The sequence below is a fragment of the Lithobates pipiens genome, unplaced genomic scaffold (genome assembly GCF_037356315.1).
Source record: "Lithobates pipiens isolate NorthernLeopardFrog02 unplaced genomic scaffold, aLitPip1_a1.2 Scaffold_18, whole genome shotgun sequence".
NCBI classification, from domain to species: Eukaryota; Metazoa; Chordata; class Amphibia; order Anura; family Ranidae; genus Lithobates; species Lithobates pipiens.
In genome coordinates, this window is record NW_027507758.1 from 45,243,729 (window position 1) to 45,256,625 (window position 12,897).

A 12,897-nucleotide genomic window follows, 5' to 3' on the forward strand; every position below is an offset into this window, starting at 1 on the left:
GGGGTGGGAGGAGTTGGAGATCTGCACAGAGAGCGGGAGTCTTTTCATATTAACTAGTGTATAATCACCTGTACTGCTGATTGGATGACATCATAGCTGGAAGAGGACACACAGGCTGAATCCTCCCTCTGCTCTGCGGAAGGTAGGACTGTACAGCGGAGGCAGAGAGTAAAGGGGCACTGTGATTAGAGAGAAAAGGGGGAGGGGGCATGATTGCAAGGGGCACTGTAATGGGAGACTGTGATTGCTAGGGGCACAGTAATGTAAAGGGTCAGTGTGCTACAAGGGGGACTGTACTGTAAAGTGGCACTGTAATTTTTACAGTGCAGTCCCCTTTATATCATACTGCCCCTTTACATTACAGTGCCCCTAGCAATCACAGCCCATCACAGTGCCCCAAAGCATTACATTGTGGGGGACTTTGTGAATGTCCAGTCACCAACAGACCTCGCGAACGCCCACCTGGAAAAATTGGCTGCTACGTCTAAAATGCCTGAGCCTATGTTTTGGCCCAGTCTTGGCCTGGTTGCGAAACTGCAAAATTCATGAAAACAGAGGCAGATTGAGCACTCTGAGCGGGACCACATGTGCAGACCACATGTGCAGAACTACGCAAGCAAGCTACTAAGAGCTGGTCCAACATGTTGCCTGTGTCCCCTACAGTGTCACTTCTACTGGACAGTTTTTCCTGCATGTATGTAAAAAAAAATCTAAATCAGGGCATGTGAAATACCAAAAAGAATAAATATACTTAAAGCTTCTATCAGCTGTATTATCTCCACCCAGTCACCAGAATACAATATTTATTTGTAATAGCTGTCCTTTAATTAGCTGTTAGCAGGCAGTTATCTCAAATGGAATCAATGAATTCAAATGACGTGAAGTGAAATCTCTTACCAGAAAGCAATTAACATCTAATGTATGGGCCTTGAGGGCCAGGATGGATGGAGCACCTCTGCTCTGTTTTATGAAAGGCAACATTTTCCATTTTCCCAATTGAAGAGAAATGACTTCAGTGATTCACCAGTGATAACCAGCAGACAGACCTTGGAAAGGCCGTGCAATTTGTTTGACGCACATTATCAGCGCATTAATTGCAGGAACCATAAAGACCCTAAATGAATGAAAGGCCATATGGGTAGTCAGGCTGATCAGGACAGGATGAACAGCATAGCTAACCTGCTAATTAGTCATCTTACTCTTTCCAGTTATCTGCACTGTAGCCTGAGGGAACAAATGCCATGACACTTGAAATTATTATTTCAGTGTAATGTTTGACAGCTACATCATCAATGCTAGTCCTCATGGATTGGCTGTGGTGCTTTGACTGTGTATAAATAGAAGGGGCATCCCTTGGATGAATCACACTCTTCACAGCCTGCCCAGAGCACCTGATCCATCACTGACAGCTACCCCGTTGTGGTCATTCACTCTTTTGGGCTGCAACCATGAACTCACACGTGAATGGAGAAGTCAACTGCAACTATGTCACCAGCCACACCAATGGCACCATGGACATGAAAAAAGCTCTGATACAGCAACATTTAAACCAGAGCAAAAAAGAGCAGCTTGATCAGGAGAAGCTTCCAGTATTAGAAGGTGCCTACAACACCATCCTCCAAGAGCTGGGCGAGGACCCCGAAAGAGACGGACTGCTGAAGACCCCCCTGAGAGCTGCAAAAGCCATGCAGTTTTTTACCAAGGGATACAAGGAAAACATTTATGGTAAGTGCACCTGGGCGCCTGGTGTAAAGACTACCTCCCAACCTTCTGAGATGGGAAAGAGGGGCAACTTTTAGCTGTCAAAGGACACAACTCTGACACCCCAGCACCCATGCAGGCTGTGTAGGATAAAAAAACTAAAAAAAAACTTTGCTAAACCTAAAAGGGTTTTATTTTTCAAAATTAATTTTCTTTAAACTGTCACTTTAAAAAATCAAATGAATTTATTGTGCAATTAAATGAAAGATTAAGTGCAGAATAACACTTTAAGGCAGACTTTCTCAACTTTTCTACTCCTGATGAACCCTTAAAATAATCTTCAGGTTCTTGGGGAACCCCTGCTAAAAAAGAATTATGCCTACAGCTCATGATATATTAGCATGATTAATATGTCAATAGAGTTTTAAATATAAGAATAAGTAATGTGGTGTACATGGGGTCCATGCTAACGTTAATGGTCAGTTTAGAAGTAGTGGAAAATTACCCTCTTGTATTGGTGCTCAGTGAAGGAGGGGGATAATTCCACCATTTATTAAAGCTTAAAGCGGGATTCCACCCTAAAGTGGAACCTCCGCTGATCGGATCCCTCCCCCCCCTCCGGTGTCACAATTGACACCTTTCAGGGGGGAGGAGGGTGGAGATACCTGTCAAAGACAGGTATTTTCACCCACTTCCGGGCATAGACTCCCGTGGGAGTCTACGCCATTTCCTGCCCTGTCGCGCTGTCTGCTGGGAGACACACGGGTCCCAGTGACAGCGCGGAGATTTGCTATTGCGCGGCGCGGCTCGCGCATGCGCAGTAGGGAACCGGGAAGTGAAGCCGATTCGCTTCACTTCCTGATTCCCTCACCTAGAATGGTGGCGACAGCAGCCGAGAGCCGAGCGATCGATCGGCCTCGGCTGCCGGCATCGCTGGAACCCGGGACAGGTGAGTGTCCATTTATTAAAAGTCAGCAGCTGTAGTATTTATAGCTGCTGGCTTTTAATTTTTTTTTTTTGGTGGAATCCCTCTTTAAGGAACTCCTAGCAACCTCAAGAGGAACCCTGGTTGTAGAGGCATGCACATGGGTGTTCCGGGTGTGCCTGGACACACCCTAATCATACAGACACCCCCACCTCAGTGCAGACCCCCCAGCATTACAGACACCCCTCCCTCAGTGCAGACCCCCCTCACTGCAGACCCCCCGGTGCAGACCCCTCAACAGTACAGACACCCCCCTCAGTGCAGACCCTCCATTGTAGACCCCCAACAGTGCAGACCCCCTCAGTTACAGACCCCCCTCAGTGCAGAACCCCAGCAGTACAGACACCCCCCCAGTGCAGACCCCCCTCAGTACAGACACTCCCCTCAGTACAGACACTCCCCTCAGTACAGGCACTCCCCTCCGTGCAGACCCCCCCAGCAGTGCAGACACCCCCCAGTGCAGACACCCCCCTCCGTGCAGACCCCCGTGCAGACACCCCACTGCAGACCCCCCAGCAGTACAAACACCCCCAGTGCAGACGCCCCTCCCTCCGTATAAACCTCCCCCCTCAGTACAGCCACCCCTTCAGTGCAGACCCCTCTATCAGTACAGACACCCCCACCTCGGTGCAGACCCCCCACCTCAGTACAGACACCCCACCTCGCTGCAGACCCCCCATCGGTACAGACACACCCACCTCAGTACAGACACCCCCACCTCAGTGCAGACCCCCCTCAGTACAGACACCCCCCCTCAGTGCAGACCCCCCTCAGTACAGACACCCCCCTCACTGCAGACCCCCCAGTGCAGACCCCCCAACAGTACAGACACCCCCCTCAGTGCAGACCCTCCAGTGTAGACCCCCCAACAGTACAGACACCCCCCTCAGTGCAGAACCCCAGCAGTGCAGACCCCCCTCAGTACAGACACTCCCCTCCGTGCAGACCCCTCCAGCAGTGCAGAGACCCCCCCCAGTGCAGACACCCCCTCCATGCAGACACCCCCCCTCCATGCAGACCCCCGTGCAGACACCCCATTGCAGACCCCACCAGCAGTACAGACACCCCCCCAGTGCAGACGCCCCTCCCTCAGTATAAACCTCCCCCCTCAGAACAGCCACCCCTTCAGTGCAGACCCCTCTATCAGTACAGACACCCTCACCTCACTGCAGAATCCCCATCGGTACAGACACCCCCACCTCAGTGCAGACCCCCCCAGCATTACAGACACCCCCCTTCAGTACAGACACCCCCCCTCAGTACAGACACCCCCTCTCACTGCAGACCCCCCAGAAGTACAGACACCCCCTTAGTGCAGACCCTCCAGTGTAGACCCCCCAACAGTACAGACACCCCCCTCAGTTACAGACCCACCTCAGTGCAGAACCCCAGCAGTGCAGACACCCCCCCAGTGCAGACACCCCCCCAGTGCAGACAACCCCCCCCCAGTGCAGACACCCCCTCCATGCAGACCCTCATGCAGACACTCCTCCAGTGCAGACACCCCCCTCCGTGCAGACCCCCGTGCAGACACCCCATTGCAGACCTACCCAGCAGTCCAGACACCCACCCAGTGCAGACGCCCCCCTCCATGCTGACCCCAGTGCAGACACGGTGCAAGGCTGCTGTGGAAGCCTATAATCACTGTAATAGTATACTACAGTGATTGCTGTGATCTTCCAGGTCCTGTGTCCTGAGCAGCAGCTCCAGTGCATATTGACCACAGGCAGTCACTCGCTTGACACTGCCGCCATTCAAAGAACACCTTGTATTTTTTTTAAATAAATACAGGGTGCTTTCTGGATGAGGTGCAGAGGAGGATTGGTGATATCCTGATCTCTACCTTCTCCTTGCCTAAAATCTCATACAACTTTTAACATGTTTAGATATGCAGCTTTTGGTTAAAACTTTGCCTTATAATCCTTCCATGAATGAAGGTCCCTGTTCTACTTCCTGGTATCGGGTGACAACGCTTTGTCCCGGCCTCCAAATTCCTTCTGCATTGTCACCCGTCACATTCACCTCCTTTGGAACAGTTGTGCCAATGATTAATGTACAGGCACTGTTGTCTCCCTCAGGGACCCATATACCTCCCAACTGTCCCTGATTTCGAGGGACTGTCCCTGATTAGAAACAATGTCCCTCGTTCTCCCTCGCTTGTCCCTCATTTTGGTCTGATCTACATAGATATATATAAAATTAACTTTTTATCTATCAAAAAGTGTTTTCCAGCGCTAAGCCTTTCATCTGATTTCTAAATTGCTGCATTTGTAAATTCCAAAAGCTAATATAAAGGAATAGTAGTGGTAAAAAAGCACTTGTGGGTTTAACCAATCTTATTTTTTATTTTTTGTACAATTCTCCTTTAAGGAGGGGGGGGGGTGGCAAGGGGTGTGAACTATGCTTCCATAATTTTGCTGATAGGTGTCCCTAATTTCCATCTCAGAAAGTTGGGAGGAAGGGACTCAGGTCTAAGCAAATGTTTGAAGCTAAAGTTGGAGCAAGAGCATGTGGGCAGGAAGTGCCTGAAACGGGCTGGAGGAGATCAGCAGCTTTTAGATTCAAAAAAAATGTTGAGATGGTATTTTGTAACAGAAGAAAACAACTGATTGTGATACATGGTGTTTAGTTCACCTTTTTATTTTTTTTCTGTAAAAGTAACTCTTTAAGCACTTGCCCTCTGTAAGATTTACCCCCCCCCCTTCATGACCTGGTCATATTTTGCGGCATGGCACTGCGTTACTTTAACTGACAATTGCGTGGTCGTGCGACACTGTACCCAAATAAAATGTATGTCCTTTTTTCCCCACAGAGCTTTATTTTGGTGGTATTTAATCACCTCTGCGGGTTTTTTTTTTTCACTAAAAAACAAAAAAAGACCGAAATTTTTGAAAAAAACAGCAATATTATTTACTTTCTGCTATAAAATATATTTAAACAAAAATGTCTTCATCAATTTAGGCTAATTCGTATTCTGCTACATATTTTTGGTTAAAAAAATTCCAATAAGTGTATATTGATTGGTTTGCGCAAAAGGTACAGCGTCCATAAACTATGGTGTATTTTTTTTTTTACTATTAATGGAGGCAATCAGCAGGGCCCAAGTCCTGCGGGAACGCATGGGAACGGAGTTCCTGTACTTTTTCCACAATAGGAACTCAGTTCCTGTTAGCAGCCGTGTCCTGCGAGACTTTGAAGTATGCAAGCTGTGTGGCAGGTGCTACACCAGCAGCCACCGACACAGCTCACAATAGTAAGTGCCGCACACCAGGGGTGGACTGACCATTCAGGCATTGCCAGTAGGGGGCCCAATCACAGCTTCCTCTTTGATCTACCTGTCAATCACAGCTAGCTGACAGGTAGATCGGGTCCCTGCTGCTAAGAGTTTGTATTTAATCAGACCTCTCATGATGCGCTCCTCCCCGCCGGCCCCTCCTGATTTTCTGTCTCCTCATCTCACCCCCCCCCCCCCCCAGTCTCCTGCATACTTGCTCTGTGTGTCCTGCTGAATCCCCCCCTCCTCTATCTTCAGTGCCATATGATGAGAGAACCCAGAGGAGGAGCACAGCTATTCTGCTCACAGGACATGCAGGTTGAGAGGTGAGCTGAGGGAGGAACATCAGTTTGGGATGGTAAGCTGAGCACAATAACTAGCAAAGTTTAATGCCAGGAGGGAAGTTTATGTGGAAATATGTGAAGGGTTGGAATAGCAGCGAGTGTGTGTTGGAGCCCTGCAGAGTTTGCAGCCCCTCAAACTAACATACATCTCCTAAGCAGGAACACATCACTATCTCCCCAAGCATTCTGTCCAGATAATGTGCAGTTCATTTATGACCTTTCCATTTAACCCTGTGTTATCCAAACTCTGTTCAATGAAAAGTGTAAACTCACCACATAAACACTCTATATACAAAATAACATTCCCCAATAAAGATCAGAACACGATGTTCACATTTGCATGGAAGCACAATTGAATGCTGATTATTCAGAGAATTACCGTATTTATGTTTATTGAGGATTGTTTTTTTTTTTTTTTAATGTACTAACAGTTAAGTTTCATACACACAATACAAAAATTGGATAAAAAATACCACTTTTGAAGTGTTCATGCATATGAGCGTATCTTTTTTTGGGTGGGCGAGTGGATCTTGGGTGGGAGTTCCCACACTTTTTTCCCCAGGACTTGACCCCTGGCAATCAGCGACGTATAGCGGGACTGTGATATTGCGACGGACACCAACTGACACTTTTTGGGGACCAGTGACACTAATACAGTGATCAGTGCTAAAAAAAATACACTGTCACTGTACTAATGACACTGGCTGGTAAGGGGTTAACATCAGGGGCGATCAAGGGGTTAAATGTATGCCTAGCCAGTGTTTCTGTGTACTATGGGAGGCATGGATCCATGCTCCTGCTTTGCAGAGACACAGAATCCATGCCTTCCTTACTGCCAGAATGGCGATCTGCCTTGTTTACATTCTCCCTCTGTACCGAAGGATCGGCAGGTGGAAATCAAGCTTCTGCTGTGTATAACAGTATAATCACAGTTGGAGTGGGCCACCGGCAGCGCCCCAGGCCCGGAGGTGTCGGATCACATATTAGGTACGTGGTTTGGTGCAGTAGCACCACTTTGCCACCGTATATGTAAGCTATATGGTCGGCAGGTGGTTAAACCATATTTTGCTTTGGATTGCTGGCATTATGAACTTGCAGTTTGTCCATTCTTGGCAAAAAAAACATACCTCCCAACATTTTGAGGTGGGAATGAGGGACACCACTTAGCAAAAGTATGTAGGCATAGGACACACGCAGCTCGCCATTTATAATTACAGGAAACAGTCATGTAAACTGTGCCTGAGCGAGCACTCACTGACTGTGACTGGTACAGCAGCTCCACCCATTCCTCCAAGCAGATCCATGTCAGGAGGAAGAAACTGGAGTGGAGGAGAAAGTCAGTTGATGGGCCAGTCCAGTGAAGGGGGAGGATCTTTCCCTTTAGCCCCCATTCACACTGGGGTGGTGCGGGCATTGGCGGTAAAGCGCCACTATTTTTAGCGGCGCTTTACCGTCGCTTTTTGCGGCGCTTTACCATCGTTTTTAGCGGTTAAAACCGCCCACAAAGTGCCGCTGCAGCGGCGCTTTGCCGGCGGTATAGCCACGCTGCCCCATTGATTTCAATGTTTAGGAGCGGTGAATACACCGCTCCTTTCACCGCTCCAAAGATGCGGCTAGCAGGACTTTTTTCACCGTCCTGCTAGCGCATCGCTCCAGTGTGAAAGCCCTCCGGCTTTCACACTGGAGTGAAAGGGGCTGTTTTTTTCAGGCGCTATTTTTAGCGCTGTAGCGCCTGAAAACTGCCCCAGCATGAAAGGGGCCTTAGTGAGGAGATGTGCAGACAGTGTCCCCATGTTGGGAGAGCCATTACTGGAGGCACTGTGAGTCCAGACTGAGAAAACACTGAACAGGGAGAGGGAATTGACTGAAACTAAAAGCAAGTAAGTGTTACTGTCCCTGATCCCACTCCCACCCAGGGCTATCTTAATGAGGGGGCACACCTGGGCACTGCCCAGGGGCCCCAGCTGCATGAGGGGCCCCTACACTTTCCCCAAAGCAGCTGTTTCTTGAGCCCACGCTGCTCTGAAATTGAGGGCCCCATGATGGCACTGAGAGTGATGGATACACAGGGGAGGCAGGCTGGCAGCGGTGTGCCGTGCTGTTCAAAACGATACCTATTATTTCACAGGCAGCAGGGAGGGGTGGGGCTGGAGCGCCAGTGATGCTCTGACCCTGCCCCATGCAGCTTGAATGCTGGGGACTTTAAGGCTGCGGGGTAGGAGCTGAAGTGGAAGCTGCTGAGTTGGCAGCACTGAGAGCCCACCTTCGGAGGTAGCATTGTGGATGGTGTCATGGTGAGCCCAGCTGTCCAGCACTATTTGCACTGAAGTTCTTGGAATGCCCAGAGGGATGCTCCCTCCTCTGCCCCTCCTTCTGCCTGCTTGATTGGTATAGGTGATTTCAGTGCTGGAGGTGGGCACATAGCCAAATGTTTACATGCACTTTATCTCCACTGGAAAAGGGGGTACTGCATGGATGGAATAATGGTGCCGGGGGATATCAAGGTTGTATGGAGGAAAATAATGCTGAGGGGGATCTGGGGTGTATAGGGGGTAGCAATACTTGGGGTAGCTTGGGTGGCTATAGTTCGATAGGTATTAGGGATGTAGAGACGCCACAGTGTAGTGGGTATCAAGGATGTAGTGGGTATCTTATAGTATATGGTAACAGTGCTGGGGGAATATCTAGGATGTAGAGGGGTCAGAGTGCTGGGGGGATATCTGGGGTGTAGAGTAGTTGAAGTGCTGGGGGGATATCTGGGGTGCAGAGGGGTCAGAGTGCTGGGGAAACATCTGGGGTGTAGAGGGGTTTGAGTGCTTGGGAGATATCTGGGGTGTAGAGGGGTCAGAGTGCCTGAAGGTTAGCTGGGGTGTAGAGGGGTCAGAGTGCTGGGGGGATATCTGGGGTGTAGAGGAGTCAGAGTGCTGGAGAGGTATCAATCTAGCAGATATATTAAATGCACAGCTTTGTTACTTTATGTATGTAGTATTTTCCCACTGTTTCTTTGCTGTACAGAATGATTGTTCATGTAGTTAATGCGGAGCTCCACCCAAAAGGGGAAGCTCCACTTGTCTGCCTTCTGCCTACTTGAGGTCTGTTTACCTGCGTTGTCTCCATTTTAAGGGCCCCAGAGCACTACTTTGCCCAGGGGCCCATGATGCTATTGAGACGGCCCTGCTCCCACCCCACCACCATCCCTCTGCCCCGGATCCCATCACCCTATCCCCCCCACTATCCCTCCCCCACCATCCCTCTGTCCCTGATCCCACTCCCCCCCCCACCATCCCTCTGTCCCTGAACCCACCCCCTCCCCCACCATCCCTCTGTCCCTTATCCCACCCCCACCACCATCCCTCTGTCCCTGATCCCATCCCACCCCCCACCTCCATCCCTCTGTCCCTGATCCCATCCCCCCCCACCATCCCTCTGTCCCTGATCCCACTCCCACCCCCTCCACCATCCCTCTGTCCCTGATCCCATCCTACCCCCATCCCCCTGTCCCTGATCCCACTCCCACCATCATCCCACTGGAACTAAGGGGCCAATCTCAATTCCTGAAAAACAACCCCACACCATAATCCCCCCTCCACCAAATGAATTGGACCAGTGCACAAAGCAAAGTCCATAAAGAAATGGATGAGCGAGTTTGGTAAGGAGGAACTTGACTGGACTCTGGCAGGGTAACTGGCAGAGACTGCACTGTATAGTGATACTGCTAAAGACTGCCATATAGAGACAAAGCATGTCTCTTCTGCATCAAAAAAAAATCTTACCTGTGCCCATTTTAATTACTTAGCTTAAAGTGGTTGTAAACCCTTACAAACCACTTTGACCTACAGGTAAGCCTAGATTAAGGCTTACCTGTAGGTCCAAGAAATATCTCCTAAACCTATACGGTTTAGGAGATATTTGCCCGAAGACAGGCACCGCTTTCTATGGCGCATGCGCCGTAGACAGCGGCGTGCAGGCGCACTGAGCGCGGCATTTCCAACAACGGAGCTGCCGCGCATGTCGGCTCCCGTGCGCATGCGCGGGAGTGACGTCATCGCAGCTCCGCCATATGACAGCGGCGGAGCTGCGAGACCCCACCGAAAAGATGGATGCGCCCGACTACAGGGGATAGCGGTGACATCGCTGGCTCCTGTGTCAGGTAAGTGACACATAATGGGCTACTATGCGATGCATAGTAGTCCATTATGCTTTGCCTTTGCAGGGAATGAAAGAGGAAGTAAACCCATCAGGGTTTACTTCCTCTTTAAAGTTCCACTTTAAGTAGTTTTGTAGAGCGCAGTCTGGCAATCTCAGTATGATGCAGTCTGACTGTCTCTTTGTATATGAGCAGTCACTCTGCATCACCAGCAGTCTTTAACAGCCTGTCAGTATGGCACATTCTCTGACAGTATCTATGAACCAGGAGCAGTCTCTAACAGCTCCTCTGTAACTTACATAATTGCCAAAGTTTTAAATGCAGATACACAATGTTAAAAAAAAAATTATACACTGAATACTGTTAATGCATTAATCAAAGTTATTGCAATACAATATTTTTGTAATAGCATTTCTTTATACTCTAATCAGTAACGAAATTCTTTTGGTTAAAGGATAAATTCATCTTTTGAAAACAAAATAAAAATAAATGCAGACTTTTTTGCGGGTAAAAAAAATGTGCATTTCGTTTATTTCTAAGGAGCCTGCTGAGCATTGCACCCCTGATCAGCAAATCACAGATGCAGTCCCGGGCTCCTGCAGACTCTCGGCATAGCTGTCTTTCCATACCTTATACGGGTAGGCAGTTACTTGAGAGCAGGAAGATCAATGGAGTTTGAGAGCGCTCACCAGCTCCCTCATAGTTCACTGAGAACTACAAGCCATCAGCTGCAATGGCTGACTGTATTTGTAGGCATTCACTCACAGGAAACTGTGAATTAATGATGTGGCCGAGTGGGCAGAGCCCTATATGACTGCACTGTTGTCCAATTGTGACAGTGGGTACGGGAAAGGATCCCCCGCCAGCTGTCAAAGGAAAAGGGGATTGGGGGGAGGGGAGGCTGCAGATGCTAGAACATGTTACAAAAAAAACAGATGTAACATGTTCCAAATATGAATTTATCCTTTAAGCACTTTTATGTTTTATGGTTATAATAAGATTGATATGTTATGCTACTGTAATTTGTTTTCTAGATATACTCAACAACGCCATATTTGACGAGAACCATGATGAGATCGTCATTGTGAAGGACATCGATGTGTTTTCTCTATGTGAACATCACTTGGTACCATTTTTTGGCAAGGTATGAAACGAGGTTTAAGGCTATACCCAGGAGGAGATGAGAAGAGAGATGGGGCAGGGGACAGAGAGATTTAGGGGACCCAGAGATAGAGAGTAGAAAGACACTAGGAGAAACAATGATGAACAAAAAGAAAAGAGTTGTGGGGTCAGAGAAGGGTTGCCAGCCATCTCTTATAATTATTGGGTCATCCTGGATTTCAAAGTAATTATATATGGTATGCAGCTTCCTGATAGTTCATTAGAGGCACCACACACCGTCCTTAATTTCCATGATGCAGGTGGACCAACACCAGCACCATGACAATCAATTATGCCATGTGACTGGGACACTTGGCGTCATTTGTTGCTATGGTGCTTGCGGCCTGGGGTGACATCACTGCCCCCCCCCCCTCCCCACCTTGTCCAGTCAAGGAACTCTTTGCAGTTATTGAAAAAACACAAAACATTCTCCAAATCGTGCCAGTACCAAGCAGCTGTCGTCACCCTGTGCTTACAATAGGATAACAGGCATGGGACCTGGAAGCTAGTGGAGATCTCTGGAGTAGCAGTGTCTACTTCAGTTTTTCCAGCTTGTAGAGGGATCCCATAAGTATAGTATATGCATAGTTACGTTAGTCCAAACTGAACAAACTTAACTATATTAAAAAATGGCATATCTGGTCCTCACTGACCACCTATAGCAGTAGGGGCTGTAGAGCAGGGGTGCTAAACCTCTGGCTAGTGGAGCACTCTCATGTGGCCCGCAACCTCCTGCTCTGGGATGGTGGGTCGACAAGCCAAGATTGCGGGTTGCTGACCCACCATTCCAGAGCATCAGAGTGGTTGGTGCTGGCAGTGGAAGAACCAAGTGGCTGAAGAGGGAGCAGGAGTCGCATAAGCCGATGCTTCCTCTATAGGCCACTTTCACACGATTGGTCTGATAGGGGCTGCCTGTCCGTTTTCTTTCATTTTGTGATTAATTAGTGGGTAAACATACAACAGGGATTGGTCCCATGGAAAATTATGATCCTGATTGTTGTTTAGAAATAGGATTTTTATAACAGCTTACCTGTAAAATCCTTTTCTTTGAAGTACATCATGGGACACATAGCCATAGTAGTTACTATGTGGGTTATAGGCCACCTTCAGGTGATGGACACTGGCACACCCTAAGACTGGAAGTCCAATCCCTATATAATCCCTCCCACTACTGGGAGTGCCTCAGTTTTTGTAGCAAAGCAATACACGTGTATACCAGAAAGAAGGGAGGGACCTCTGTGTCCCGTGATGTACTTCAAAGAAAATGATTTTACAGGTAAGCTGT

At 48.6% G+C, this 12,897-nt stretch overlaps 1 protein-coding gene across 1 annotated transcript in view; it reads left to right on the forward strand.

Annotated features, from left to right (window-relative positions):
• Window positions 1–1,354: 1,354 nt before the first annotated feature.
• Window positions 1,355–12,897, forward strand: part of GCH1 (GTP cyclohydrolase 1) — a 28,410-nt gene continuing 16,867 nt past the window's right edge. Inside the window, exons 1-2 of the mRNA XM_077485645.1 lie at window positions 1,355–1,725; window positions 11,486–11,595. Coding sequence (XP_077341771.1) covers window positions 1,449–1,725; window positions 11,486–11,595 — 387 coding nt within the window. The 5' untranslated portion in view covers window positions 1,355–1,448. The remainder of the gene's footprint in view (window positions 1,726–11,485; window positions 11,596–12,897) is intronic.